Source organism: Protobothrops mucrosquamatus, unplaced genomic scaffold (assembly GCF_001527695.2).
Source record: "Protobothrops mucrosquamatus isolate PMUCROS unplaced genomic scaffold, P.Mucros_1.0 scaffold8, whole genome shotgun sequence".
Classification (NCBI taxonomy): Eukaryota; Metazoa; Chordata; class Lepidosauria; order Squamata; family Viperidae; genus Protobothrops; species Protobothrops mucrosquamatus.
This window is the reverse complement of record NW_015386395.1, coordinates 1,827,736-1,854,004: the sequence shown is the minus strand read 5'-3', so window position 1 is coordinate 1,854,004 and position 26,269 is coordinate 1,827,736. Positions and strand designations below refer to the sequence as shown.

General features: G+C 41.5%; 1 protein-coding gene across 1 annotated transcript; it reads left to right on the top strand.

Annotated features, from left to right (window-relative positions):
- The first annotated feature begins 339 nt into the window (after nucleotides 1-339).
- Nucleotides 340-25,887, top strand: BCAT2 (branched chain amino acid transaminase 2). The gene is made up of 11 exons (XM_015810263.1): nucleotides 340-400; nucleotides 11,616-11,684; nucleotides 11,842-12,042; nucleotides 14,136-14,246; nucleotides 16,209-16,328; nucleotides 17,342-17,505; nucleotides 18,934-19,076; nucleotides 21,298-21,383; nucleotides 22,307-22,447; nucleotides 22,548-22,622; nucleotides 25,081-25,887. The coding sequence occupies exons 1-11, from the start codon at nucleotides 362-364 to the stop codon at nucleotides 25,120-25,122; spliced, it is 1,191 nt and encodes a 396-aa protein (XP_015665749.1). The 5' UTR covers nucleotides 340-361; the 3' UTR covers nucleotides 25,123-25,887.
- The last annotated feature ends 382 nt before the right edge of the window (nucleotides 25,888-26,269 follow it).

The window sequence follows — 26,269 nt, the reverse complement described above, 5'->3', positions numbered from 1 at the left end:
CACTGCTCAAGCAAGAGACCCTGTATCATTTTAGACAAATAGCTGTCCAGTCTCTTCTTAAAAGCCTCCAGGGATGGAGCACACACAAAATCAACCCTGCCTCAAAGGGAAAGGAAGAAAGAAAGAAAGAAAGAAAGAGACACTCTGCACATGCTCAGCGGTGCTCTCTTCTCCCACATAAGTCCGATCCCAAAAGCTGCATCCCAGCCACGCAACCTCCCCCCCCCATAATGAAAACAGCCTCCCGGGATCGGCCAAACGGGGCGTCGCCAGAGGCGGGCCGGGGGCGGGACCCTTTGGGGGCCTGGTCTCCCGCAGGCCCCGCCCAGTCCCATTAAACCACAGCCTTAACAACAACAGCATGGCAGTTACCATGGGAGTCCCGGGGTGCTTACGGCAGGTAAGTTGGGGTACAGGAAACGGCGGTGGGCATGACCTCCATCCCTCCCGGATAAAAGGAGAGGAGGGGCGACGTTTCCGGTTCTGTTTATAAATAGCTCCGGGCGGAAACGTTGCTGATAGAAAATGCCCCCTCCCTTCCCAAATGCTCCCCTTGGGGTCCCCCCCCCGTCCCTTCTCCCTGCAGTCCCCAAAGTGGCATTCCTCATGTCTTCCCAGATGTGAGATCGTTTTCTGCATCCCAAGTCCTGCCTTCCTCAGCCCTCCCAATTTTTGCCCTTCCCTGGGGAGTCCCGGACTAGGTTTGCCATCTCGCAAAATCGCTCTGCTGTCTGCCTTCCTTTTCCTTCTGTGTCCCCTGGGCTCCTTCCCCCCCCCCCCCCAGATGAGCTAATGAGCTCTGCCCCACCAAAACAAAAATCTCTCTCAGATGCACTGATTCCCGCCCTGCAATTTCTCAAAGGCACCTTCCGGATAGACTTAATACCCCTTCCTTGTCTCCCCACCAGGAAAAGTTTTATGGTTTTCAAAAGAAGATCTAGAACTTATACTTCTGAATATGTTGCTGCTTTAATGGGGGGTAATGGGGATACACTCTCCCAGCTGGAATTGCTGAATTACTTCCCCCCCCCACCAAAGATACTTCTGTCAAATAGATTTTTCATTTGCGATTTGACAGATGCTTTTGTTTCTTTTAAGTCCGTGGAATTTCCCCAACATCTCCTTAAGATAGCAGTCCTTTCAATTACACTCATTTGAGCCCTTCAGCTCAATCCTGCTTAAAATTCTTCCTGGATGAGGTTAGATTCTGCAAAACAGTTTCGGTTTCTTATGAATAGCTAAAGTGTATATTTGAGAGTGGAAAAATACTTATTCCCCTCACTTTTTTTCCTGGCTTCTCTTTCTGTGCAACATTAAGGGCATTTTTCTCTGGAGCTGGGTAAAAGGTCCTGAATAAAGAAACAGTAAACATTCTTCTTCAAGTTAGATGTTTCTTATGCTAACAATGAAAAGATATACACCTTCCCATGGATTCGGTGATAGAGTTACGTCAGCTGGTTTTTGAGGAAATTATGAATTCTTTATTCATTTCTTTGACTATATAACAACTTGACCTAGAGAGAAAGTTGATTTCCAGAACAGGAAAATTCTGAGATATTTCTAAAGCTGAACTTCTAGAAGAAAGTCTTAAACTAAAATAGATATTTTTTTACGGATTACATAATGAATACATAATTTTTATGTATGGATTTCTCAAAGAAAGCACCCTTCATTTGTAAACGTGCTTTTTATTTCCTTTCAATGCATGTGTCTAGCCTGGTGGGCCAAATAATAGTTCTTAGGCTGAACCAAGACATATCTATTCTCAAAGTAAACCACTAATCCGTAAAGACACAGTTTAGAAAACCTCACTTTTCTGATTCATTGAAGATAGTTTTGGCCAATGGGGCATATTCCATGTGTACTGTTAACTGTAACACCCAGAATTCCCAGCCAACACAAATTTGCGGTCCCATCAAAACTTGTGGCAAATGCCACAACACCATGTTCAGAAAGTACAGGTTAACCCAAAGACTTTGCTCATACAGTATGGAATTCTGAGAGCTTCAATTCCAACTTTGTTGCAAGGTGTCAGTTGGGGAAAGGGACATACATCAGATCAGGGCCATAACTCTGGAGAAATGTTTGATATTTTGAAGCCAACTTGGTACCAGGCCTGCCAGATGTTTGTGACTACAGCTCCTGATTGTTAGTCATAGTGGGCTGATGAAAGTTGTAAAAGGTGCTAGAATGACTAGCAATCCTCTTCGCTGTGTTGTTGCATTCTAGTAAACCTCTGACCTATTGTTTCAGGTGGAGTCCTGGCCCTCCTTTCATGACTGCAATCTTTCAATTGCATGCATCATGCTTTTGTAAAAAAAAATATAAGCTACTCATATTTGGAATGTCATGTTCCTTTTATTTATTTATTTTGTTTCCTCACCTTTGACTTTTTGACATTCAGCTTGGGAGAACTGAAACTTCCTGATGAATAAAGGTGATTCCGGGAGGTGGCACAATCAGGTTTCTGTACTGAAAGGGAGGAGAATCAATGTGTTATTACTTGCCAAGAATGTAAAGAAGGCCAAAATTTTGAAAGGCCAAGAATGAGGGTAGCTATTATTACTGAAATTACTTCTGTATCTCTCTACTATGATCAGGAAATCTCCTTTCCTTAGTATTACATCACCAAACCTTTGTGGTTTGTTTGCAGGAGTATGCATATTCTTTCAACAAGGAATCTCAATCCCGTGGAGAGGAATTTCAGGTTAATTTACATGAGGTGGGGGAAGAGAAGTAATTCACAGGATTGCCTCCTTGGGGGAATGTACAAAATACCCAGGCAATCCTTCTCCATTGTTACCGGATTTAGCAAACTTACATAATTGACCTGGGCAAGGTTGGACTAGAAGGCCTCAGGTTCCTTCCCACTCTATGATTCAATGATCTTTATTAATTTCCTACAATGTTTCCTAATGCTAAGTTGAGCATTATGGGAAGAAGCATGCTTGATTGCACTACTTGAATTCCTTAGTAATGTAAGTAATAAAGAAAATCCCACCAACTACTATCAGGTTCAAATGTTTAGTTATTAAAAGGCAGTTTTCCAAACAGAATTTGTTAGAATTCTGGATTTATAAGAAATCATAGCTGCACTTGCATCTTGCACAGTCAGGGGATTTATTCTAGCACCTTGAAAAAAATGACCCATTGGTACCTGTCTCTGGTTGGTGAACTTTAGAATAATATTACTAAAGTAAAGTCAATCTCTTAAGCTTACATAATGGTCAAATCTTATTTTACTGTTAAAGGAAGCAGCTGCTGGTTAGGATTTTTGAGAATTGTAAGACAATTGAAAGGAAAGCAGAACATTTGATTTGGGGGTTTGGTTAAGCTTTGTTAGAAAAATAAAATTGGAAAGGAAAGTAGAGAAGAAGGAACCTGGTCAGGAAGACTGACCTACGTGCTAGAACAACTTGAGCTGTATTGGTTCTGAACAACTCACCCATCTAACTTGGATTTGTAGATTTTGCCCTAAGGGATGGGTAGTGAGGTGTCTAGTTTCCTAGACATTAAGGACACTCTCTTGAGGCTGTTAATAATCCACTGTTTGCTTTCTAATCCCTTTAATTAGAGGCTGGCAGGGATACACCAGGGATAGCATTTCACAGGGCTGTAGAAATGGTTTGCCCCCTGCCACGTGGCAGCCGCCTGTGCAGTTCTTCCTGGGGATTTGATTTCTCCGCTTTCCCTTTCCCCTGAGGAGGTTGAATTTGCCTGGGAGTTCACATTAATTAACCTTTTAACCTTCTCAATTTTAACTGATCTTTTAATTTTTACTTGTAAGTTGTAATTTGTCCTTACCTGGTTTTAATTTGCTTTAGTCATGTGTTTAGATTCATGAATAAAGGGGCACTAACCGGTAGGTGAGAAATTTAATAAATAAACTCTTTAACTCTTCTGCAGTTTAAAGCAGAGGAGAGGGGAGACAGTTGGTGAGGCAGCTCCTATTGTAAACCTAAAAGGACTGAGAGACTATTTTACAGATAGCAAATCGAAACCGACTCCTAGTGATGGGTGCATATTTCAGTTCAAGCTCCTTAGATTCAAAATTTCCATACTGGAATATTTTGGGATCTCTGCTCCTACCTGTTTGCTCATGTTCTCCTCTTGACATTGACAGTGTTGCCATTGTTAATGTTTCTTCTGTTTCTCTTAGAAGGGTGAGGCAGAGTTTTTATAACTCACTGCAAATCCATCTGGTGCATTTCCAAACTGAGCTGTTCCTTTAGGCAAGGGGAAATGTCATTGCGCGCTGGCCATGATCCCAGATACCAATTTGGAAGGAAAGAAACTGGTTTAGTCAGTTTTTCTGTTCCTGTCACTGATTTTCCCAAGGGCAGAATATTCTACAGGTAAACAGGGTTTGCTTTCAAGTAAAACATTTAGGGTAAAATGTGAGATTTTGAATCTTAAAATTAACCACAACTTTCTTGTCCTTTTATTTAGAGAAAGAGAGAGAGAAAGAGAGAAACCTTCTCCTTGGAAACACTTTAGGGATGGTTGTAATAATTGTTTGCCTTATCACCTGCAGGGAGTTAACTTTTCTCCAGGCTACCCAAACCTTCTCAAAACCGGAAGAAAGTGGTGGTTTGAAGCTATTAAAGCAGATGGAATGTAGATTATGGTTTTATGCAGGGAAGACTGTCTGGGTGGTTTGGCTTTTGCTGCCCTCTGCTGTTAAAAAGGTTTTCTGCATGTTTTCAAATAATGGCCATTGGCTGGCAAAATCACCTATCCACACTTTTTTTTAAAAAAAGATATTAAATTTATATACCTCCTATCTCGCTATCCAAAGAGGATCTTTTGAGGGGACTCATCCTTTGGAAGTACAAGATGTGATGTTGCAATATTTTTTAAAAAACTTTTCAATAGCTTTACAATCTCTCCGTTCAATGGAGAAATTCTTTCCATCCGTTATTGGATATCTAAAAATAATATTGCTTGCAGTTACAGGTAGTCTTCGACTTATGACCACAATGGAACCCCAGATTTCTGTTATTAAGTGAGAAATTGGCTAAGTGAGTTTAATTCTATTTTACGACCTTTCTTGCCAGAGTTGTTCAGTGAATCACTTCAGATGATAAGCCCATAATCCAGCTGTAAAGGGAATCTGGCTTCCCCATTGACTTTGCTTGTCAGAAGGTTGCAAAAGGTCATGGGGTCACGTGACCTTGGGACATAGCAAGGGTCATAAATATGAACCAGTTGCCAAGCAGTCTGAATTTTGATCACATGACCATGGAGAAGCTGCAAAGGTTGTAACTGGGAAAAACGGTCATAAGTCACATTTTTCAATCCCATTGTAACTGAACGGTCACTAAATGAACTGTTGCAAGTCGAGGACTATCTGTATATTGGCCACCAGGAGGCACACCACTTTCATCCTCACTAGGGGTCATCTGTAATAGGAAATGTAGCACCTCCTGGTGGTCAAAGTAACTGAAAATATCACACAGGATATACACCACGTAAAAATAGATAATCCCTCCCCCCCCTTCAGGAGAGGGGATAGAAGTCATGTACAGGTGGTACTCAGCTTACGACCACAACTGAGCCCAAAATTTATGTTGATGAGTGAGAAATTTGTTAAGTGAGTTAAGTGCCCCATTTTACAACTTTTCTTGCCACATTTGTTAAGGGAATCACTGCAGTTCTTCCATTAGTAATAACATGGTTGTTAAATGAATTTGGTTTCCCCATTGATTTTGCTTGTCAGAAAGTCACAAAAGGGGATCCAATAATTCTGGGACACTGCAACCGTCATAAATGTGAATCAGATGTCAAGCCTCTGAATGTAAATCACGTGACCATGGGGATGCTGCAACAATCGTAAGTGTGAAAAAAGGTCATAGTCACTTTTTTCAGTGCGGTTGTAACTTTGAACGGTCGCTAAATGAACTGTTGCAAGTCGAGGATTACCTGTAAAACCTTGTACAAGGGGACATGATACAATATAACATCTATATCTCTCAATGTCTATGGAGATTCTCAGTCATCCAGGTCACGCTTGTCCCAAAGGTACTTTTTCAAGAGGCAACTGGGCTTCTTTTGCTTTTCCTTTGAAGACGTTTCGCTTCTCATCCAAGAAGCTTTTTTAGTCTTGACCACTAGCTTGAAAGAGGGGTCAAAGAGGCCATCTATGTCAAAACTGAACAGTCCTCTCTCAATAGCGGGGGAAGGATACAACATCATCTGTCTCCAGTCTACAACACAGTCCTTTCAGCAGTTCCAAGAAGGCTCCACACCCATTTGCACTACTCAGGTGACCTTGAAGACACAGATAAGCTCCCAGCTGGCCTCAATGGCTTTAAAATAATGCAAATGACCAGCTGTTAATAAGGAATATAAATCCTTCTATTCCCCCACCATCCAGTCAGAACTGAAGAAGCTTCTTGGATGAGAAGTGAAACATCTTCAAAGGAAAAACAAAGGAAGTCCAGTTGTCTCTTGAAAAAGCACCTTTAGGACATCTATATTTCTCTGCTCTGAGAACTTAAGAGAAGATGGACTCTACAGTATATACCAGGGGTAGGCAACCTTGGCTCTTTTATGACTCGTGGACTTCAACTCCCAGAATTCCTGAGCCAGCGTAGCTCAGCTTGGAAACCTCTCCATTTCCCCTCAGCATGGCTGGCTCAGGAATTCTGGGAGTTGAAGTCCACGAGTCATAAAAGAGCCAAGGTTGCCTACCCCTGGTATATACCATTCTGGTGGCTTCTGTTGCTTCCCGGACTCCCTACTGATTTATGCAGCAGAAGGAGAAACATGGAAGAAAGTTCCTCCAAGGCATAAATATAAAATCCGAGAATTACAGTTAATTTAAAAAAAAAAGGGGGGTTCCATATCCTTCTCTTCCACCTGATTTCAAAGCACAGCCCATAGTGGGAAAAACTCAGGGATTTAATATCTGTTTTGCTTACGGAATGTTCCATGGCATCTCCAGATTAAAAAAGGCTTAGGCAAGAAACAAGGAGAAACTCTCTTTACCAACCAGTTTGCCACCCTTTAGAATCCCTAAGAAGCTGATAATTGGTCGATTCCGAGATTAGTGGATCCAGAGAACTTCCAGAAGGCTCCAGGGAAAGGGTTCCTTAAGGTCAGTTGCCTTATTGATTGATTGATTGATTTATAATTCAGGGCAATGGACATATTTAGCACATCTTTCTCCTTCTATTTCCCCTACAACAGGGGTCTTCAAACCTGGCCCTTTTATGACTTGTGGACTTCACCTCCCAGAATTGTGGACTTGTGGACTTCAACTCCCAGAATTCCTCAGCCAGTGTCCACAAGTCATAAAAGGGCCAAGTTTGAAGACCCCTGCCCTACAACAACAATCCTGTGAGGTGACTTGGCTGAGACGGAGTGATTGGCTCAAGGTCACCCAGCTGATTTTCATGGCTAAGATGGGACTTGAACTCACAATCTGCTTTCTAGCCTGATGCTTTAACCACTGCCAGGGGTAGGCAACCGTGGCTTTTTTATGACTCATGGACTTCAACTCCCAGAAATCCTCAGCCAGCATGGCTGACTCAGGAATTCTGGGAGTTGAAGTCCACGAGTCATAAAAGAGCCAAGGTTGCCTACCTCTGCACTAGACCAAACTGGCTCTCATTTTTTTGGTGACCTAATTGTGGCATGGATTAATTAATGGTATGGTGGCTTCTCAGCTGTCCTTGCCTCACTTTGGTGCCCTCTATGACTCTCAATTTGTCTCTTTATTTGAGTTTATCCTGCTTTTCCTACAGGCAATGCAATAGTGATTTCTTTTCCCATTTTCTTTCTCCACAACACCAATCCTGGAAGGTAGGCAAGATTGTGGCTTTTCTTTTGAAAAGGGAAGCAGGTTTCCCCCTTCGTCCTTTTGATCTTTTTTAAAAATCTTACTGGGTTAAACTTCAGCCCTGAAGGTTGACACTCCAGCTTTGTAGCTCCTTTGGCTGGTGTTCAAAGCTGCAGGCCAATCTAATCTCCAGTAGAAGACTGGACTTTACTCACCAATGGTGGGGGATCAGAGTTCAAGTCCCTGCTTTTTGAAAGAAGCTGAATAGATAAACGCGTCAGCTGCTTTCATTTTATCCATCATAATCACAAATAGAAATGACTTGTCTTCAGAAGTTGTGGGTGCTCTATCCCTGGACGCTTTTTAGAAGAGACTGGACAGCCCCGTGTCTGAAATGGTGCAAGGTCTCCTGCCTGAGCAGGGGGTTGGACTAGAGGACCTCCGAGGTCCCTTCTAACTGTGTTATTGTATTAAATGCATTCAGTCAAAATCCAGGATAGCTTTAATATATTTTTTGTTTGGCACTTTAATTGAGGCATCGTGATACTCTTTACCACCCTCAGCCATCATGTGAACTGTTTGCTGTTGTCTTCGCATGCTTTGTCCACAGGGCCATATGACCTCTAAGCCACGGTTTGTCATTTACAACATCATGCGATGTGGGAACCCAGCAAGTTATGTCTTGTTAACTGTTGGTAAACATAGCTTAGTAGTGTAAGGCAGTGTTTCTCAACCTTGGCAACTTTAAGATATGTGGACTTCAACTCCCAGAATTCCCCAGCCAGCAAGGAGTTCCCAAAGCAGCAAGACTGGCTGGGGAATTCTGGGAGTTGAAGTCCACATATCTTCAAGTCGCCAAGGTTGAGAAACACTGGTGTAAGATATGAATCCTACCTTTGCATCTCTTCTGGAACTAAGAGGGGGGTGGGTGGGAAATCATCTCCCTTTACTTTGAGGTTTAAACCTTGAATACTTCCTGCTCCAATGAAATGATCTCTAGATGAATTGGGACAATTTATCCCAGAATTTCTAATCAGCCTAGCCTCTTTGGGAACTCTGTATTCTCTAATTACGGTTCACTAATCCTAATCAGTCTTAATTACTGTTAGGAATTCACTGCAGCATTTTGTTTTTACTTGCTCCGTTTTTTATTTTCTCTGCGTAAGCCCTGAGCCTCTCCTTGTTGTCCCACTTTCTAACAAATTGCACAATTTCCAATCGAGGTGGGACAGGGCAGATGAGGGAGAAAATGTAATTAATGATTTTGCTTCCCAGATTCATGCAGACTTACCTTTTTCCAGCTTCCTTGTTTTCGTCACCGGTGACAGCTGTAGTTTTATTTTTCCGAAGAGAACATTCTGGTCATGGCAGTCTTCCTTCTAATGTAGTTTGTATCCAGGCTCTTGTCAGTTGTGATTCAACAGGGCTGAAGTTCAGTCTGGATTGAAAGGACGGGGTGGTTGGGGGGGGGAAATCTGCTCCTGCCTCTGATTGGCAGAAACTCATCTCTGGAGTAGTACATTTCCCACGCCCGCCTTGTCAATTGCCCCCTTTGTTCATGGGCCTGGCCAGTGAAAACTGACAAAGGCTGTTCCTCCAAAAACTGCCGCTGGTTGCCCTCTCACCCCAGGCAGGAAAAAAATAATACAGAACTGGGCAAAAGTCTACCTTTCCATAAACAGAAGCAGAACGAGATGTCATCCACCGCTCTCCCATCAGCCCCTACTCTTTATCTTTGTGGATTACATATTAACTGATGTTGTTTGCTTAAGAATGTTGTGTCTTTGTTTATATCCGTGCAGAGATTTCAGCTGAATAACTCTTGTGCTGCAGGAAGATAATTGTGTCACTGTGACTCTTGGTACTGAATTTTTGTATTGCTACCCTCCTCATCCCTCCTCATGCCTTGCTGGGGAGAATCTCTTCTGTTTCTGGCGGTCTTTTTAGATGGAGATGCAGGAAATTGGGTAATAGTCGTAGTGCTTTCTAAAATCCCTCTGAGGTTGAGAAAATGAGGACCCAGATTGCTGGGGGCAATATGTTGACATTTGTAAACCACTCAAGAGAATGCTGTAAAGCACTCTAGAGTGGTATATAAGTCTAAAAGCTATTGCTATTGCTATTTTAAAGGTACCAAGTTTGAAAAACACTGGCCTAGTAGACGGGCTCTCTCCATCTGTACATTATCCTTACCTTCTTCCTCACCAGGAATGCCTGCAGATGTTTTTCCTTTACCTTGGTAACAATTCAAGAAAGCTTTTAGAGATTATAATCTGATTTTCTTGTGAAGGTGGAAGTTCCATTGAGTTCACTGCAAATAAACCTGGTTTGGTGAGGTTGCTCTCAATACAGGAGGTTTCTGCATCAGACCTGTTGACTCTAGACCAGGGGTAGGCAACCTTGGCTCTTTTATGAGTCGTGGACTTCAACTCCCAGAATTCCTGAGCGAGCCATGCTGAGGGAAAAGGGAGAGATTTCCAAGCTGAGCCATGCTGGCTCAGGAATTCTGGGAGTTGAAATCCACGAGTCATAAAAGAGCCAAGGTTGCCTATCCCTGCTCTAGGGGGGAGGGGAGAAATAGGTTGCCAAGAGCTGCATTTGACATTTTAGAACAGGGGTCTTCAAACTTGGCCCTTTTATGACTTATGGACTTCAACTCCCAGAATTCTTCAGCCAGCATACCTGGCTGAGGAATTCTGGGAGTTGAAGTCCACAAGTCATGAAAGGGCCAAGTTTGAAGATCCCTGTTTTAGAAAGTAAGTGGGACTGGTACTTTGAAGGTTTTTTGTTTGTGTGCTTTTAAACCGTGATTTGACTGTGTTAGGATCTATACTATGGTTTTCACATATTTCCTATCTCAACATGGCAGGAACACATCTTGTCAGTTTTCAGCAGTCTTCCTCAATGAAGGCTCTAACAGTTACAAAAAGTAGAAATAGGGCTGCATGCGACTACCCATAATTTAGCTAACTTTATTAATTAATTACAAGCCATAAGAAGTTGACACTTAAAAATAAAACCCAGATCTTTAGTATCCATGGTGAGAATCAATGAAAACCAAATGCAGCAATTTGTTTTTGTTTTCTTGTCACAAGAGATAATACTACTTTATGTCTAAGTGATAGTTGAGTTTCTGTGTACAGGGAAATGTTAATAACTGGCACACAAGGGACAGGAAAGGATATAATAGATTACTTTCCCCCCCCATTTCAGCTCCACATTGGCATTTTCATCTAGGACAGAGGTAGGCAATCTTGGCTCTTTTATGACTCGTGGACTTCAACTCCCAGTATTCCTCACCACGAGTCATAAAAGAGCCAAGGTTGCCTATGCCTGGTCTAGGAGTTCTCTAAAACCAATCACCATCTTTTGAAATTAGAACTAGGCATACAAATGCTTGTTCATGGGTTGGAAAACAGCATTAATGATTAGCCATTTTGTTGAATGTTCTGGCTTAACTTAGCTATTGGACCATCTGCTCACTGTGCCCATCCTGACTAACTGTTTCTTCAGAGATTCTGGGGGGCAAAACAGTCTTTTCCAGCCAACTGTTCGAGATAATTTTAACCAGAGGGAGATTTTAGTCTAAGGGTCACTTGCACACAGCAAAGCACATGCTCGGTTTTACCATGGTTCTTTCCCTCAAATTGGGAAGAGCTCCTGGGTAATTGGCAAACAAACCAAGAAGGAGGTCTGCACATCTACTTTAGACATTTTTCAGGCACAGCTGCTAACTCATGCAATATAGAAAAGAATACTTGCAAGATTGCTTCCCTATTCCAAGGGCAGATATACAGTTCAGATTCTTAATCCTTTTTCCGTTTCATTCTAGGTTTTGAGAGGAAAAGCTGGAGATGTTCTATTTCTTGCTCCTCAGAGATTTTTCAGTACCACGTTCAAGGTGAGAAAATTTCACATCCCAATGACAGGAATCCATTCCATGTTGGGGAGAGGTGGGTAGAATATAAACCCACAGGTTTGGGGTAACTTTCAATTTTTAATTTGACATGGAGGGGGGGGGGAGAAAAGTCAAGTCAATGATCCTGCATTTCTTCCAGGCTTCAGATCTCCAGATTGAATTGAACAAATATTTAAAGCCCAAACCAGATTCTAGCAAGCTGGTCTTTGGGAAAAATTTCACGGACCATATGCTCACTGTGGAGTGGAGCAAAGAAAATGGCTGGGGAAAACCACACATCAAACCTTTCCAGAATCTCTCTCTGCACCCAGCCTCTTCAGCCCTGCATTATTCAGTGGAGGTAATGGTTTCCCATCTAAAGATCTGCTTTGCTGGAAAGGGTTCTTGTGTCAGGACTTGATGTATGATAGACAACAGGGAGATGACGAAGAGTGGATGGAACCCAGGTGAGTGATAGATGAGGAAGGTCACAGGGTTAAAGGAAGAACTGGGAGTATGACAGATTAGATACGGTCCTCATATAGTGCTAGGCTAGGGGTTATCAAACCATAGTTAGTTTTTTTTTTTCAATGAAAACCTTTTATTAATTTTTCAACTAACCCCAAAGTCTTAATACAAATATGGTATACATTAATAAAAAAGAAAGAAAAAAAAGAAATCATATTAAATACAGACATAAAAATTTCAGAGCAGCTCGGCAGCCCCCCCCCCTGCATCCACCCTCTCTTTCACCCTTCCTACCTACTTCCCTCCTCCCCTCCTATCCTCCTACCTACACCTCTCTCCTCTCTTTCAGCCACCCCACACATCCCACCTCCTTCCTTTCCTCGTCCTTCGGATGCAGTTTGGGGGTACTGGCCAAGCATCTCCTTTTCATAAAACTTTACATTATTTCTCTACAACATTTTAATACACCAACTTTTACATATCTCTACCCTCCTTCATCCCCCCTCCCCCCCCGGACTTCCCAGAACTGAATACAGGGTTAAGCACATATCATCCCAAATCTAATTAAAACTACCCAACCATAATACAATCAAATTTAAACATACTTTAACTCTAAAAAGAAATAAACAAATATCAACTTAACATAACCATAAAATATATACAATAACTATATAATGAATAATAATATAATTACATAAATTATAAATAAATAAGAATAATATAAAATCTACTCAAAGACTATATAATATTTAAAACCATAGTTAGTTTTGATCATACATGCACTGTACCATGGACTTGTCAAGCCCAGGAAATCAGGAATCCAGGCAGTTCAAATGAATATAGGTTCATTGTGTGCTAATGCTCTCTACAAGAATTTGAACTACTAACGGTCCAAGCAAATTAGTGGTATAGATAAGGGTTAACGGAATTCAAGGTAGTCTGACCTTGGATCTCTTGTAGATGTAAACAGGATGATGTATTTGACCCCTCTCTCAGCCTGGTTATCTCCTACAGGACTGTGATTTACAAGCTACAAAAGCTGGAATCAGACAATTCATCAAGCTTAGTTTGATATGTTTAACCAATCACAGAGAGAAATATTGAAAGGCAGCTTTTGAAAAGAGAGAGAATTAAGGTGGGTTAGATTAATCTTCCTTAATCTGGGTGCAGGAGGACCGCAGCCTTTGTATTCCTGTCATCTGGAACCTTTAGGGAAAAGATAGGTTACATTATTGGGTTAAGTTGTTATTCTTCATAAGATATCTCAGAATAAAGATTCAAGTCCCAGAATCTTTGTTGATGAATGGATCTAATGAACCACACCGTCATTAGAATTCAGGAAGAAGATATGTATCTTCTTCACATATCAATTTTGGATTCCACAAATGTTTAACCCAGGAGAGTCTCACTGCACTCCATAAATCAATAGGAGTAACATCTTGGAGATGAAGTCTAATGACTTCATGGACATGTCCATTTAGTTTTCTGGGTTGCATCCATAAAAGGTTGAAAATTGAGGTCTAGGCTAAAATGGGCTTGCCTAGTTTGTGTTTCAGTGTTATGGGGGAAAAATAATCATAGGATGATCTGGGAATGTTAAACCATTTAACAGTGGAGGTGGGGAAAGCCTGACAGTTTCAGTGGGCAAATGACAAAGCAAATGGGGCTGAGAATTGGTTTTTCTTTTCCTGGGAGATCAGAGTGGCACATTCTCTATTTGCATGGTTAGAGAGAGTTCTGGGATGTCAATGGAAATTCTCAATCATCCAGATCGTGGTTGTCTCAAAGGTCTGGAATCTGCCAAAATAAGTTGTAGAGGACATGTAAATTACCCATCTTTGCATTAAGCCATAACAATAAGGTCATATGAACAAAGCCACTGTGTTTCATTAACCTGCTAAAGTTTAAGCCCAGCTCATGTATCAGTAGATTATCTCTGCCACATAGTTTACTTTCTTATCTCCTCTTCCTCCTCTCCTTATCTAGCTTTTTGAAGGAATGAAAGCTTTCCGGGGCATGGATCAGCGCATCCGGCTTTTTCGTCCTATGCTCAACATGGATCGCATGTTACGATCGTCTCAAAGAGCTTGCTTGCCTGTGAGTATGTGGAGCACCCTCTTGTCCTCTCTCTTGCCCTAAATCCAGGATCAGCTAGCTCTTAAGCTATGGTCTTCCTCCCGAGGCCATCTGTTTCCAAGGCCACACTTGGAATACTGCATCCAGTTTTGGTTACCACGATGTAAAAAAGATGTTGAGACTCTAGAAAGAGTACAGAGAAGAGCAACAAAGATGATTAGGGGACTGGAGGCTACAGGATATAAGGAACGGTTGCTGGAATTGGGTATGTCTAGTTTAATGAAGAGAAGGACGAGGGGTACATGATAGCAGTGCTCCAATATCTATGGGGCTGCCACAAAGAAGAGGGAGTCAAGCTATTCTCCAAAGCGCCTGAAGGCAGGACAAGAAGCAACGGATGGAAACTGATCAAGGAGAGAAGCAACCTACAACTAAGGAGAAACTTCCTGACAGTTAGAACAATTAACCAGTGGAACAACCTGCCTCCAGAAGCGGTGAATGCTCCAACACTGGAAGTTTTAAAGAAGAGACTGGACAGCCATTTGTCCAAAATGGTATAGAGTTTTCTGCCTGAGCAGGGGGCTGGACTAGATGACCTCCAAGGTCCCTTCCAACTTTTTTTTTATTATTATTATTATTATTATTATTATTATTATTATTATTATTATTATTATCATCATCATCATCATCATCATCATCATCATCTTTACATCTTTATTATATTGTCATTGTATGTGCGTACATAGTATACATATACAACGAAATTTACTTGACACCCAAAATCCAAGTCCCACACACATAATCCCCAAACACACTCCCCCCCACCACAATCCCCACCCCTAAAACCACCCAATATCCACACAACAGACCAAGTAATGCTGTCCAACAGTTCACTGATGGTGGCCCTTTAGTTCGTTGTTGAGTGCAATTACAGCTCTGGGATAAAAACTATTCAGAAAACGTGTGGTCCGAGTTTTAATCATCATCATCATCATCATCATCATCATCATTATTATTATTATTATTATTATTATTATTATTATTATTATTATTATTATTATCATCATCATCATCATCATCATCATCATCATCATCATCATCATCATCATCAATTTGAGTCCAATAAAAGGAAGTAGCCATGGACAGAAAATACTTGGACACCCTCACCCCCAGTACTGGGGGGAGTCTCTCCCTGCAACCTTGGGGGAGGCAATTGGAATAGACCTCAATTTAGTGTTCTCCAGCTGGGTTGGCCTTCTACCCTCATAATTTCCAACCAGGCAGTTGTTATGTGAGTATGGAGAAGTGGTGTGTGTTTGAGATATATCTTAGGGGTCCTTGGTGCTCTGAGCTTGCTTTTTTTCTTGCAGACGTTTCATTACCCCCACTAGATAACATCATCAGTGTTAGTCCTCATGGTGTTACCTAGTTTGGGTAATGAAACCTCTGCAAGAAAACCACCAAGCTCAGAGAGGACCAAGAACCCTTCATTTCAGCCCTGAGTTATAAATATCCTCCTTTATTGGTAGGCATATCATAATCAAAGCAATTCCATGGTTTGCTTAGTAGAAGGAAACTTCCAATAGTTTAACATCTCTTGATATTTTTTGTGCACAGGGATACCCTATCAGGAGATGAGAGGAATGACTCTTGGATTCAGAACAGGCAATATGAAGTTGAAGGAAAAATAGTTTCTTGTAGCTTCCTATAGGAGGGAGTGAAGAACATTGTTCTGTTTTCAATTAGGACAGTTACGTGTTTCCTTTGGAATCAGATGCTTCTGAATGGAAGTTGGGGGTGGTATGAGCACTGGTGGCTATCAAGTCTTGCTTCTGGGTTTTCCTGTTTCCATTGGGGAAGGGATGCTGGAGACTAGATGGGGCTTAGTTCTATCTAGCTGGCTCTTTCAAGGTTCCCAACAGCAGTCTTTATTCTCCGTGCAAGGGCAAACAGCAGGAGCATCATGTTCTTGTCCCCTTGCAGGCCTTTGATCGGTCTGAGTTGCTTGAATGCATCGGGCAGCTGATCCGGGTGGACCAAGACTGGGTCCCACGCTCCAGCGCAGCCAGTCTCTACATCCGCCCCATCCTGATTGGCACCGAGGTGGGTATTAGTGTTTCCAATTTTAGACATTTTAGGCTGCAGATGTCTAGGGATTTCCATCCTCTAACCCTAACAATTATTTAAATAGGGTTGCCATTTCTAAATGTTGTCCTTTCCTTGTTTTTCTGATTTTCAAAATCTTTTTTTCCACCATGTATATGTATACATTTGAACTAAACTGTGATGTTTCTCTGTGTTGTGTGTGTGTGTGTGTGTGTCTGTGTCTGTGTCTGTGACTGTGTGTGTCTCTCTGTGTGTGTATGCATAATGGTATTTTTTTGAGAGCTGAATGCAACAAAATTTTATTTTAATGTATGCTGATTAGTGTATATTTAAAGTGACAATAAAGTTTCTATTCCTATTCTAATTCTAATTCTAATTCTAATTCTAACTCTAATTCTATCCATATCCCTATCCCTATTCCTATCCCCATCCTATTCATTACAGTAGTGAGCCAATTCAGTTAAGTGTGTGATGGAAACAGGAACAGTGTTTAAAAAGTTGAATCTCCTTCCAGTCAGGCTTAGTTTCTGGAGATGCTGAAGTTAGGCTCCCATAGTTTTCTTGGCTAGGGTGTGGAAATAGTTTGCCGCTACAGTTTTCCATATTGTTTTTCAACTTCTCCATCTGGCCTATGGATAGCTCTGGAAATTCTGGTGGTCTGACTCTTCGGCACGGAGCAGGCTTAGCTTCATTTAGCTTCTCAGCCGACAAAATTGGCCATTTGTTGCCTTTATAGATCCGGCCATGGAGATTCTCGGTTATCCAGGGAGAGTGGTCTGGAAGTTGAGTCACGGCGACTGGACTTCTTTTCTTTTTGATTTGAAACGTTTCGCTGCTTATCCAAGAAGCTTCTTCAGGCTGAGCAAGTCGGACAGGAGGACCATTTCAAACCAAAAAGAAAAGGAGTTCAGTTGCCATGACTCAACTTCCAGAGTGTATAGATCTGCTGATTCTGATCATGTTTGCTTCTCAGCCTCTTACGTAGCCTTCTTCCCTTCTCCTCTCTGCAGCCTTCCTTGGGGGTCTCCATTTCCAATCACGCACTGCTCTTTGTGATCTTGGGCCCTGTAGGTCCTTATTTTACCACTGGCAGCTTCAGTCCTGTTTCCCTCCTGGCTGATCCCCAATTTGTCCGTGCCTGGATAGGTGGTGTTGGCAATTGCAAAGTAGGCGGGTAAGTCTAGGACTTCTTTTAACCTAAGTGGCTGAATGAAGTTGGACTGTTTTAAGTCAGACTTTTCTAACCAGGTCATTTTCCAGATGGGTGAACTTCACCTCCTAACATTCTTGGCAATGCCTGGGAAATTCCAGTCCACAGTCCTGGAAAGCATATATAGATAGAGAAGGGCTATTGTAGCCCAATATTTTGTAGAGATGGGACATTTTCCTTGAGACAAGAGTTGGACTTTTTTCTGTTTTTAAATTTCATCTAAGCCCTTGAAGACTGCAGGAATTTGTGATATGGTGGCAAAGGAGATAATAGGGGTCAAAATGGAGTAGGAATCATACTCAAAATACAATCTTTTCCCTAACCTTGGCAGAAGCATAAAGTATATATTTCAGCTTATTTTAATTTTTTTTCAAATGGGAAAATTTTCATCCCTGAAAATTGCCAATTTGCCAACATATTTCAATTTTATAGAGCAACAAAGATAATTAGTGGAGACTAAAACATATGAAGAACGATTGCTGGAATTAGGTATGTCTAGTCTAACGAAGAGAAGGAAGCGGGGGACATGATAGTAGTGTTCCAATATCTCAGGGACTGCCACAAAAAAGAGGGAGTCAAGCTATTCTCCAAAGCATTGAGCCAGAAAGGTCTGGAGGCTAAAACATATAAGTAACGGTTGCTGGAATTGGGTATGTCTAGTTTAATGAAGAGAAGGACGAGGGGGGACATGATAGCAGTGTTCCATTATCTCAGGGGCTGCCACAAAGAAGAGGGAGTCAAGCTATTCTCCAAAGTGCCTGAAGGCAGGACAAGAAGCAACGGATGGAAACTAACCAAAGAGAGAAGCAACCTAGAACTAAAGAGAAACTTCCTGACAGAACAATTAATCAGTGGAACAACCTGCCTCCAGAAGCGGTGAATGCGCCAACACTGGAAGTTTTTAAGAAGGGACTGGACAGCCATTTGTCCGAAATGGTATAGGGTTTCCTGCCTGAGCAGGGGGTTGGACTAGATGACCTCCAACCCTTCCAACTCTTTTATTCTGTTATAGGGCCCTGAGTGACACTGAAAAAAAATATGAGGATTGCCACAGACAGGCTATAGATGTTCCATCCCTGTTTTAATACTTAAGCAGTGGTCCGTTTTCCAAATATATGCAGGAATAGAATAACCAGGCCTTGACTGGAGGAAAGGTTTTGGGGAGAAGAATTTGGGGATGCTCAACCAGGTATTTAGAGAAGCCTTGTTGGCTGCCTCTTTTCAACAAGGCCAAGGCCTCTGGTTTAATTGGAGATGTGCTTGATCCTCCATCTGTTGTCCCTTTCCTCTTTCCCTCTTAGTCTTTCAGGCTGGCTTTGCATTCATTTCGATCAACGGATAAATGCCTTTGAATCTGATCAGAGTCTTGTCCTGTTCTTGTGTTGCCCTTAGCAACTATGGCCCCACCATATATGTGCAAGGAGAGGCTGCCAAACTGGGCTGCCAGCAGGTTTTGTGGCTGTATGGAGATGACCACCAAATCACCGAAGTTGGGACCATGAACATTTTCTTGTTTTGGAAGGACCAAGAGGGAGGTAAGGAATTTTATCTCAGGGTAGTTGTGGATTCAGATTGGTTCTTTTGGACTTTGTAAAGCTGATTCAATATATTGAGTAAACATCATCGCCTTGTTCCTAAAATAAATTACCATTAGGAAATTCCTTCACTTACCCCAAAAACCTCGTCTTGGTTTTTCATCCAAAACTGTTCAGTCTCTTCTCCTCATCTCCTGGATATATTTATTGGGGTAGTGTATGGGCATCTGTTCCTAACTACCAGGTAGTCCTCAAATTACGACCACAATTGACCCTGGAATTCTCATTATGGTCATTAAGCGGGTCACTATGTGACTGGACCCAACTTTACACTATACTGTTCAGTGAATGCTGTGGTCACTAAGCGAATCCATTATAACCAATGAATGTGTTTTGCCGGGAACCAGAAGTAAATACCAGAAATGGGCAAAAAAAAAAGTTGACGATTGTGGTTGTGTGAGACATTGTAAACAGCCATAAAGGTGAGCCAGTTGCCAAGTGCCCAAAATGTGATCATGTCACTGAGGAGGTGGCGTTATGGCTACCGTCACTTTGAAATTGGATCGCAAGTGCCTTTTGGGAGGGGCCCGTCCTAACTATGGACAGCCTCTTAGTGACTGTTGTAAGTCGAGGACAATGATGCCGACATGATGAAATGGTTGTCACCAAAATGAGGATCCCCCCAAAGCTCTACCCTTTCACCTTTGCCTTGTGCTACTGCATGCAGGGGCAAAGTTTGTGTTGTGATGCATATTTCGCACTTGCTGTCCTCCTGCAGACACCCACCGTTGCAGGAAGGCAGGAGGAGGCAACCTTGGCGAATCTTTAAAAAAACACCTTAACAAGCCATGCGTTCTCTGGATTTGTGGGTTTTATAACTTATTAAATTAGTATCCAAATGCAAGCGCTTACTCAAAATGACAAGTGGCAAGTGATTTTATTTCCTTGTGTCTTAGAGAAAAGGGTGTCATTTCTTAACAGGGCACAAGAGGCATCAGGAAGAATATGTTTGAGTTTTTCCTTTAGTCCTATACGTAGTCCTTGACTTAGAACCATTTGAAATTACAAGTGGTTTACAACAGGCGCCCCCCCCCCGCAACCTTTGTAGGTCACATGATCAGAATTCGGGTGCTTGGCAACCGGCCTGTATTTATGACGGTTGCAGGGACCTGGGGGGTGGTCATGTGATCACCATGTGTCATCTTCCCAGCGGGCTTTCAACAAGTTAATGGGGGAAGCCAGGTTTATTTAACAATCTCATGATTCACTTAATAACATGGCAATTCACTTAACAACCATGCCCCCCCCAAAAAATTGTAAAGTCAGGCATGCCTCATTTAATAACTGCCTTGCTTAGCAATGGAAATTCTGGCCCCAATTGTGATTGTAAGTCGAGGAGTGCCTGTATTTTGTTTTCCATATGCAAATTTATGCAGATTAAAACTGATTAATAAAAAAAAATGGCCACATTAATCAATTAGGATTCCTTAACCTTTGGTGCTTGCTTACTTGATCTATCTATCTGTCTATCTGACATCTGTCTATCCGTCAGTCTGACTATCTCTTTGTCTGTCTGTCTATCTATTTTATCTATTCTTGTTCTGAAATTTTAAATAATTTAAAAAGAAAATGAACCTGCCTCCAGAAGCGGTGAATGCTCCAACACTGGAACTTTTTAAGAAGAGACTGGACAGCCATTTGTCTGAAATGGTGTAGGGTTCCTGCCTGAGCAGGGGGTTGGACTAGATGACCTCCAAGGTCCCTTCCAATTTTATGATTATTATTATTATAAGTGTTGCCATATTACACGTTCCAAAAAATTAAACCTCTTGAAAGTATGACAGAATGTACATTAAATATTATCTCATGGTCATTTATGAAAATAATATGTATATATTTTGGGTTGCTCTTCTCTGATTAAACATAGCTAGTGTTGGATCCCGGGTTAGTTACTGTATGTGCAGAATTGGCACACTGAAACGAGCGGAGTTTATCCACGGTATCTTTGTGCCATTTGGATTGATAAATAACCTCTGTATATAGGACTAAATTCCCATGCAATTCAGCTTTCTAAAGCTTCTGTCAGACCTGATTTTGTCTTTTAATTATAATCACATTCCCTCCCCTCAGTTAGTTCTGTCTTTTGGGGTTTCGGAAATATTTTTGTGCTGTGACATACAACCATCCCTGGAAATGTATAACTGTAATGTTCATTTTTCAGATATGGAGCTGGTCACCCCTCCGCTTAATGGAATCATTTTACCTGGTGTGATCCGACAAAGCCTACTTGATTTGGGCAACAAATGGGTATGCAGAAATGTGGGGTAGCCCTGCCACTGATGGGGGAATTGCATGCCTCTTATTGAAACTGGTGCTTTTTTTTCTTTTTCTTTTGTAACATTTCTTTTTTTAGCATTCATTTTTGCACTCAATAATGAATTGAGAGAGCAGCAGAGAGGACAATTTCCTGGCTAAAAATAAGGGTGTTGATGTCAAATCATGAGTTAAGGAGAGAATCAGAGTCTACATTTTGGTGGGGAAACTTAGGATCATAGGAATGAGCAATATTGTCAAGGGAGTAGGGCTGGGATTTTCCATTTTTCCAAGGTGGCCAAGGGTGGGATGTGGAGATCTCTTGGAAGGGAAGCTCAAACAGGTCAAAATAGTGGTTGTAAATATGCAACTGAAGCGCCCTTCGCTTTTAGCATACCAAAAAAAAAAAAAAAGAGTGAAGTATGAAGACGCAGATGCTCCCCCCCCCCATTGTTGCTTCTAGTGGGATGGGTTTTTTTTCCCCCTGACCTTTTTGTACTATTGAATAAAAATAACTATTAAATCGATTGTTGGTCTTACAGGATAATTTTCAAATGTTTTTTACATGGTAGGAAGCTTTACTATGAATGTTCAACCTTCTTGCCACCAGTACTGGGAGTGTGGGATGAGGAGAGTCAAGGAACCACTGGTCCCTAGTCTTCATTGACTGACAGAATCCCCAGAAATTTAGACAGTTTTTCTAAGACTTCTTTGAAGACAGAATGGCTTGATTCTGAGATGTTTGCATGCAGTTGCCTGTGCAACCAAGAAGTGGTCCTGAAATAGATGGATTGTACTCAAAATTCAGTTGCAAGATCGAATTGGGGTCGGTCACCGGGCCAGAGAATTACTCTTTCTGCATTTTAAAAAATGGCCAACAGCAGGATTTAAACGTGTTTGTCTCTCTTTCTACCCAGGGGGAGTTCAAGGTTTCAGAGAGAGTCATCACCATGTCTGACCTGATTAAAGGCTTGGAAGAGAAAAGGCTGAAGGAAATATTTGGCTCAGGCACGGCCTGTGTGGTATGTCCCGTGGACAGAATTCTCTATCAGGGCAAGGTGAGAGTCATGGGACATTCCCAATTGCGACTTTATTGGATTCCCTACATCTATGTTGTTCTTCTAAATACAAACTGGGTTTCTGTCTCTCTTGGAACAGAATTATCATATTCCCACAATGGAAAATGGACCTGAGATTGCAAAACGGTTTCTGAAGGAGCTGACAGATATTCAGGTAAAATTCTCAGTGGGAGATAGAAAACATGTTTTTGCTTGATTTTTCACATTTCCAATTTTAAATTCATTCCTTTTTCTTCATTGATTTGCATTTGAAAAAGTACCTATTTCAGCAAATTCTCTTGCATTTCAGCCTTGGCAAGGCGAAAGGGGCCTACTTTTCCTCATATCCTCAGTCAAAAACAAATCTTTCCATGTTGCTTTTTGGGATGCTGGATGGGCTATTCCAGTGATGATACACTGTCTCTGGCTATGCTCCTTGTGACCTCTTAGGGCAGAAAGAGAAAGTATATAGAAATGGTACCATCTTGCTGAAATTGGGGGGGGGGGGGCTCAGAAAATAAGCCAAATTAGGATTAGCAAGTATAGAGATGAAAGTCCACCAGGAAATTCCTGTCCTGAAGGTTAGATTCGTTGTGTTTACCATCTGCGTGCAACGTAACCTGACGTCTGATTGGGACAATCCTGCACCTTACACAATTGAAGTCATCTGCTTTCTCTTTCCAAGCAGTGAGGTGTTGTGAATAAAATATTTGACTAGGAGTGGAGAGACCCAGGTTTCAGTTCACTCTCTGCCGTCAAAGCTTACTGAGAGACTTTGGGCCAGTCAATCCCTCTCATCCCAAACATCCTCACAATGTGGTTGTTATCTGTCCTAAGATATAAGCACATATTAAATCAAAATACTAAAATAGAGCCCCCAGCCTAGGTTAAGTTACCCGTCCCAATATACAGATTCACAAGCAGCAAACTCTGTTAGTTCTCATTAAAATTACTAAGTTAATTTGAGAGAGAGAGTCCTAGACCAGTTTCCATTTTTAGGCCCTGCCTACTTCAAAATGAAAGCAGAATTCTGCTTGTCCTGTCTTTCCGTGATTGGGCCACAAGAGGGCAGAATAGCTTTGTGATAGAATGTTTGTTTGTGTGTGCCTGTGTATCAGTTTTGATACCTGGGGAAGACTGCCTGGGCAGGTCCCTGCAGTTTTCTTGGCAAGATTTCAGAAGTAGTTTGCCATCACCTCCTTTGTAGGGGTGAGAGTGAGCGACTGGCCCAAAGTCTGAGTCATTCTAGCCTCCCTTGTTGCAGCAAGTAGATCAATACTGGGGTCTCTCTGTCTCTGTCTCTCTCTCCCTCTCCCCCTCCCCCCCCTCTCATTTTTTTCAGTGTCGTTGTAACTTTGAATGGTCACTAAATGAACTGTTGTAAGTCAAGGCCAACTATACATCTTTTCAATAAAAAGTTAACTGTTTTCATGACTCTTTCATATTTTTCATACTTTGTTTAAATAGTTCTTGTCATTCTGCATAATGCCTAGATATCATATATGCACAATGCCTAGGGCAGGGGTAGGCAACCTTGGCTCTTTTATGATTCGTGGACTTCAACTCCCAGAATTCCTGAGCCAGCCATGCTGAGGGGAAAGGGAGAGGTTTCCAAGCTGAGCCATGCTGGCTCAGGAACTCTGGGAGTTGAAGTCCACGAGTCATAAAAGAACCAAGGTTGCCTACCCCTGGCCTAGGGAAAGTATATAGCATATTAAAATAACCTTTCATACTTTGCCTAAAAATGTCACGCATTCTATAGATTTCCTAGGCCTTATGTACAAGGCCATCTTTTCACGTACTGCTGGTAATGTATATAAAAATATGATTCTCTGTAAAACTGGGATTTCTAGTGAGAGAGAGAAGGGCATTCTTTGAAAAGTTTCAGGCTTACTGAGTACAAGTAGTTCTCAACTTATGACCATAATGGAGTCTGCTTATTACAGTTGTAAGTCATGACAGTTGTAGAGCAGGTCCTCACATGATTGGACACCATTTTATAGTTGTTGTTTTTTTGGACCAGTCATTAAACAAACCCATTGTTCTCTATGAGGCATTTTTTGCCAAAAAAGGGAAGTAAATGCCAGTTTTTGGCAAAAACATCATAAATCATTATGGCAAACAGCCATAATGAGGGCTGGTTGCCAAGTGTCCAAAATGTGGTTATGTAACTGTAAGGGGAATAAAGACCGTTGGAACTTTAGTATCGGGCCATAAGTACCTTTTGTGGTGTATGTAATACTTTGAACAATCTCTAAGTCAAGGAGTAATTCTTAATTTTCACCCTCCCAAACTTCTAGGAATTTGTTCCAAGACACACAGGGGGTAAAATAGCACCCTCAGGAGCTCAATTTTATGAGTAGCTGAAACACACACTTAAAAAGAAAAAGAAATAAAAAAGTGGGGTGAAGAACAATTATATCAACAACAGTAATCCAGGTTCTTGAGAGAGAAAAAAAAGATCTGGTCTGCACTAAAAAAGTGTCAATATCACCCCTTCTCCACACCATTACTTGTAATTTGTGTCTGTAAATGTGGAGGGGAAAGCAATTCTGATTAGCTCTGCTCCTGCTTAATAGTTTGGGAGGCTACAACCACGATGTCTGATTGTATTTTTCTTTTATCCTTCACAGTATGGACGCATCGCCAGTGACTGGGCCCAGACAGTTTGCTGAAAACTGGGATTTGACTTTTCCCTGCTCTTGTTCAGCTTCACTCTCTTCCCCACAGCTATATTTATGATATGGTTCTAAAGCTTTTCCAGTTTTGCCTTCCATTTTGTCAGAGATCTGACTGGCCCTCTGCCTGGTTTGGGAGAACTACAGTTTCCCTGTATTATAAACCCAGGCCCTTTATGGCTGCAAAACACTCCATATCAGGAAGGCCTGCCCTGGTCCAGGACCCAGAGGAATGCCAGATGTACCTCTTTGTGATGGAAACAAAGCTTTGAACTTCAAGCACCTGCTCTGCTTCTGTCTCTCCACTCCAAAACTCGGCTGCTTTTTGCTTTTAAGTGCAATATTGAGAGAGAGTGGGAGAAAAAAGAAGGAATTTGGGGTGTCTGCAAAGCTCTAATACTTCATGTGCATGATTGCCAATTTTTTTTAAAAAAAATTAGTCGCTTGGATTCATGTGGAAGCACATGTAAAAAAAAGTGTAATCTAAATCATATTGCTCTTATAAAAGTTTTAATTTTGGTATCTTTTACGGAAGGTGCCAAAATTTTAAATTTTGGTTTCTGTATCTTAAACTGAACATTTTTAGAAATGTGAAATTCTTGTTTCATGTGGATGACTCTGTGCTTTCTAAGTTAAATCTGCTGGCTAGATAAAGAAGAAGTCTTAGATCTTCAGAATTAACGTGGAGCTACAGTTGGCTTTTTAAGGTGGAAAATGATTCAAAAATCTTGTGACAGCGAGATGGGCGGCGTATACATTTAATAAATAAATAAAATTAAACTGAATCTTGAGAAAAGCTCCTGCCACCCATTTCTGACTTTCCTGCTCTGTGTAGTGAGCAATGTCTATTCTAGTGTTTGTCAACCTTGGCAACTTTAAGAAGTTTGGACTTCAACTCTCAGAGTTCCCCAGCTAGGTGTCTATGGAAATCTGGGAGCTGATGTTGACACATCTTAAAGTTGCTAAGGTTTAAAAACATTAATCTATAAACAGTACAGTTTAGGATAGTTTGTTTGTTCCTTTGTTTATCAAATTTATATAGCCATTCATCTCATGAAAAGTGATCCTGGGTGGCATACAATCATTCTGAGTAGCCATGGTGTTGCATTGGTTGGAATGCAATATTGCAGGCTAATTCTGCCGA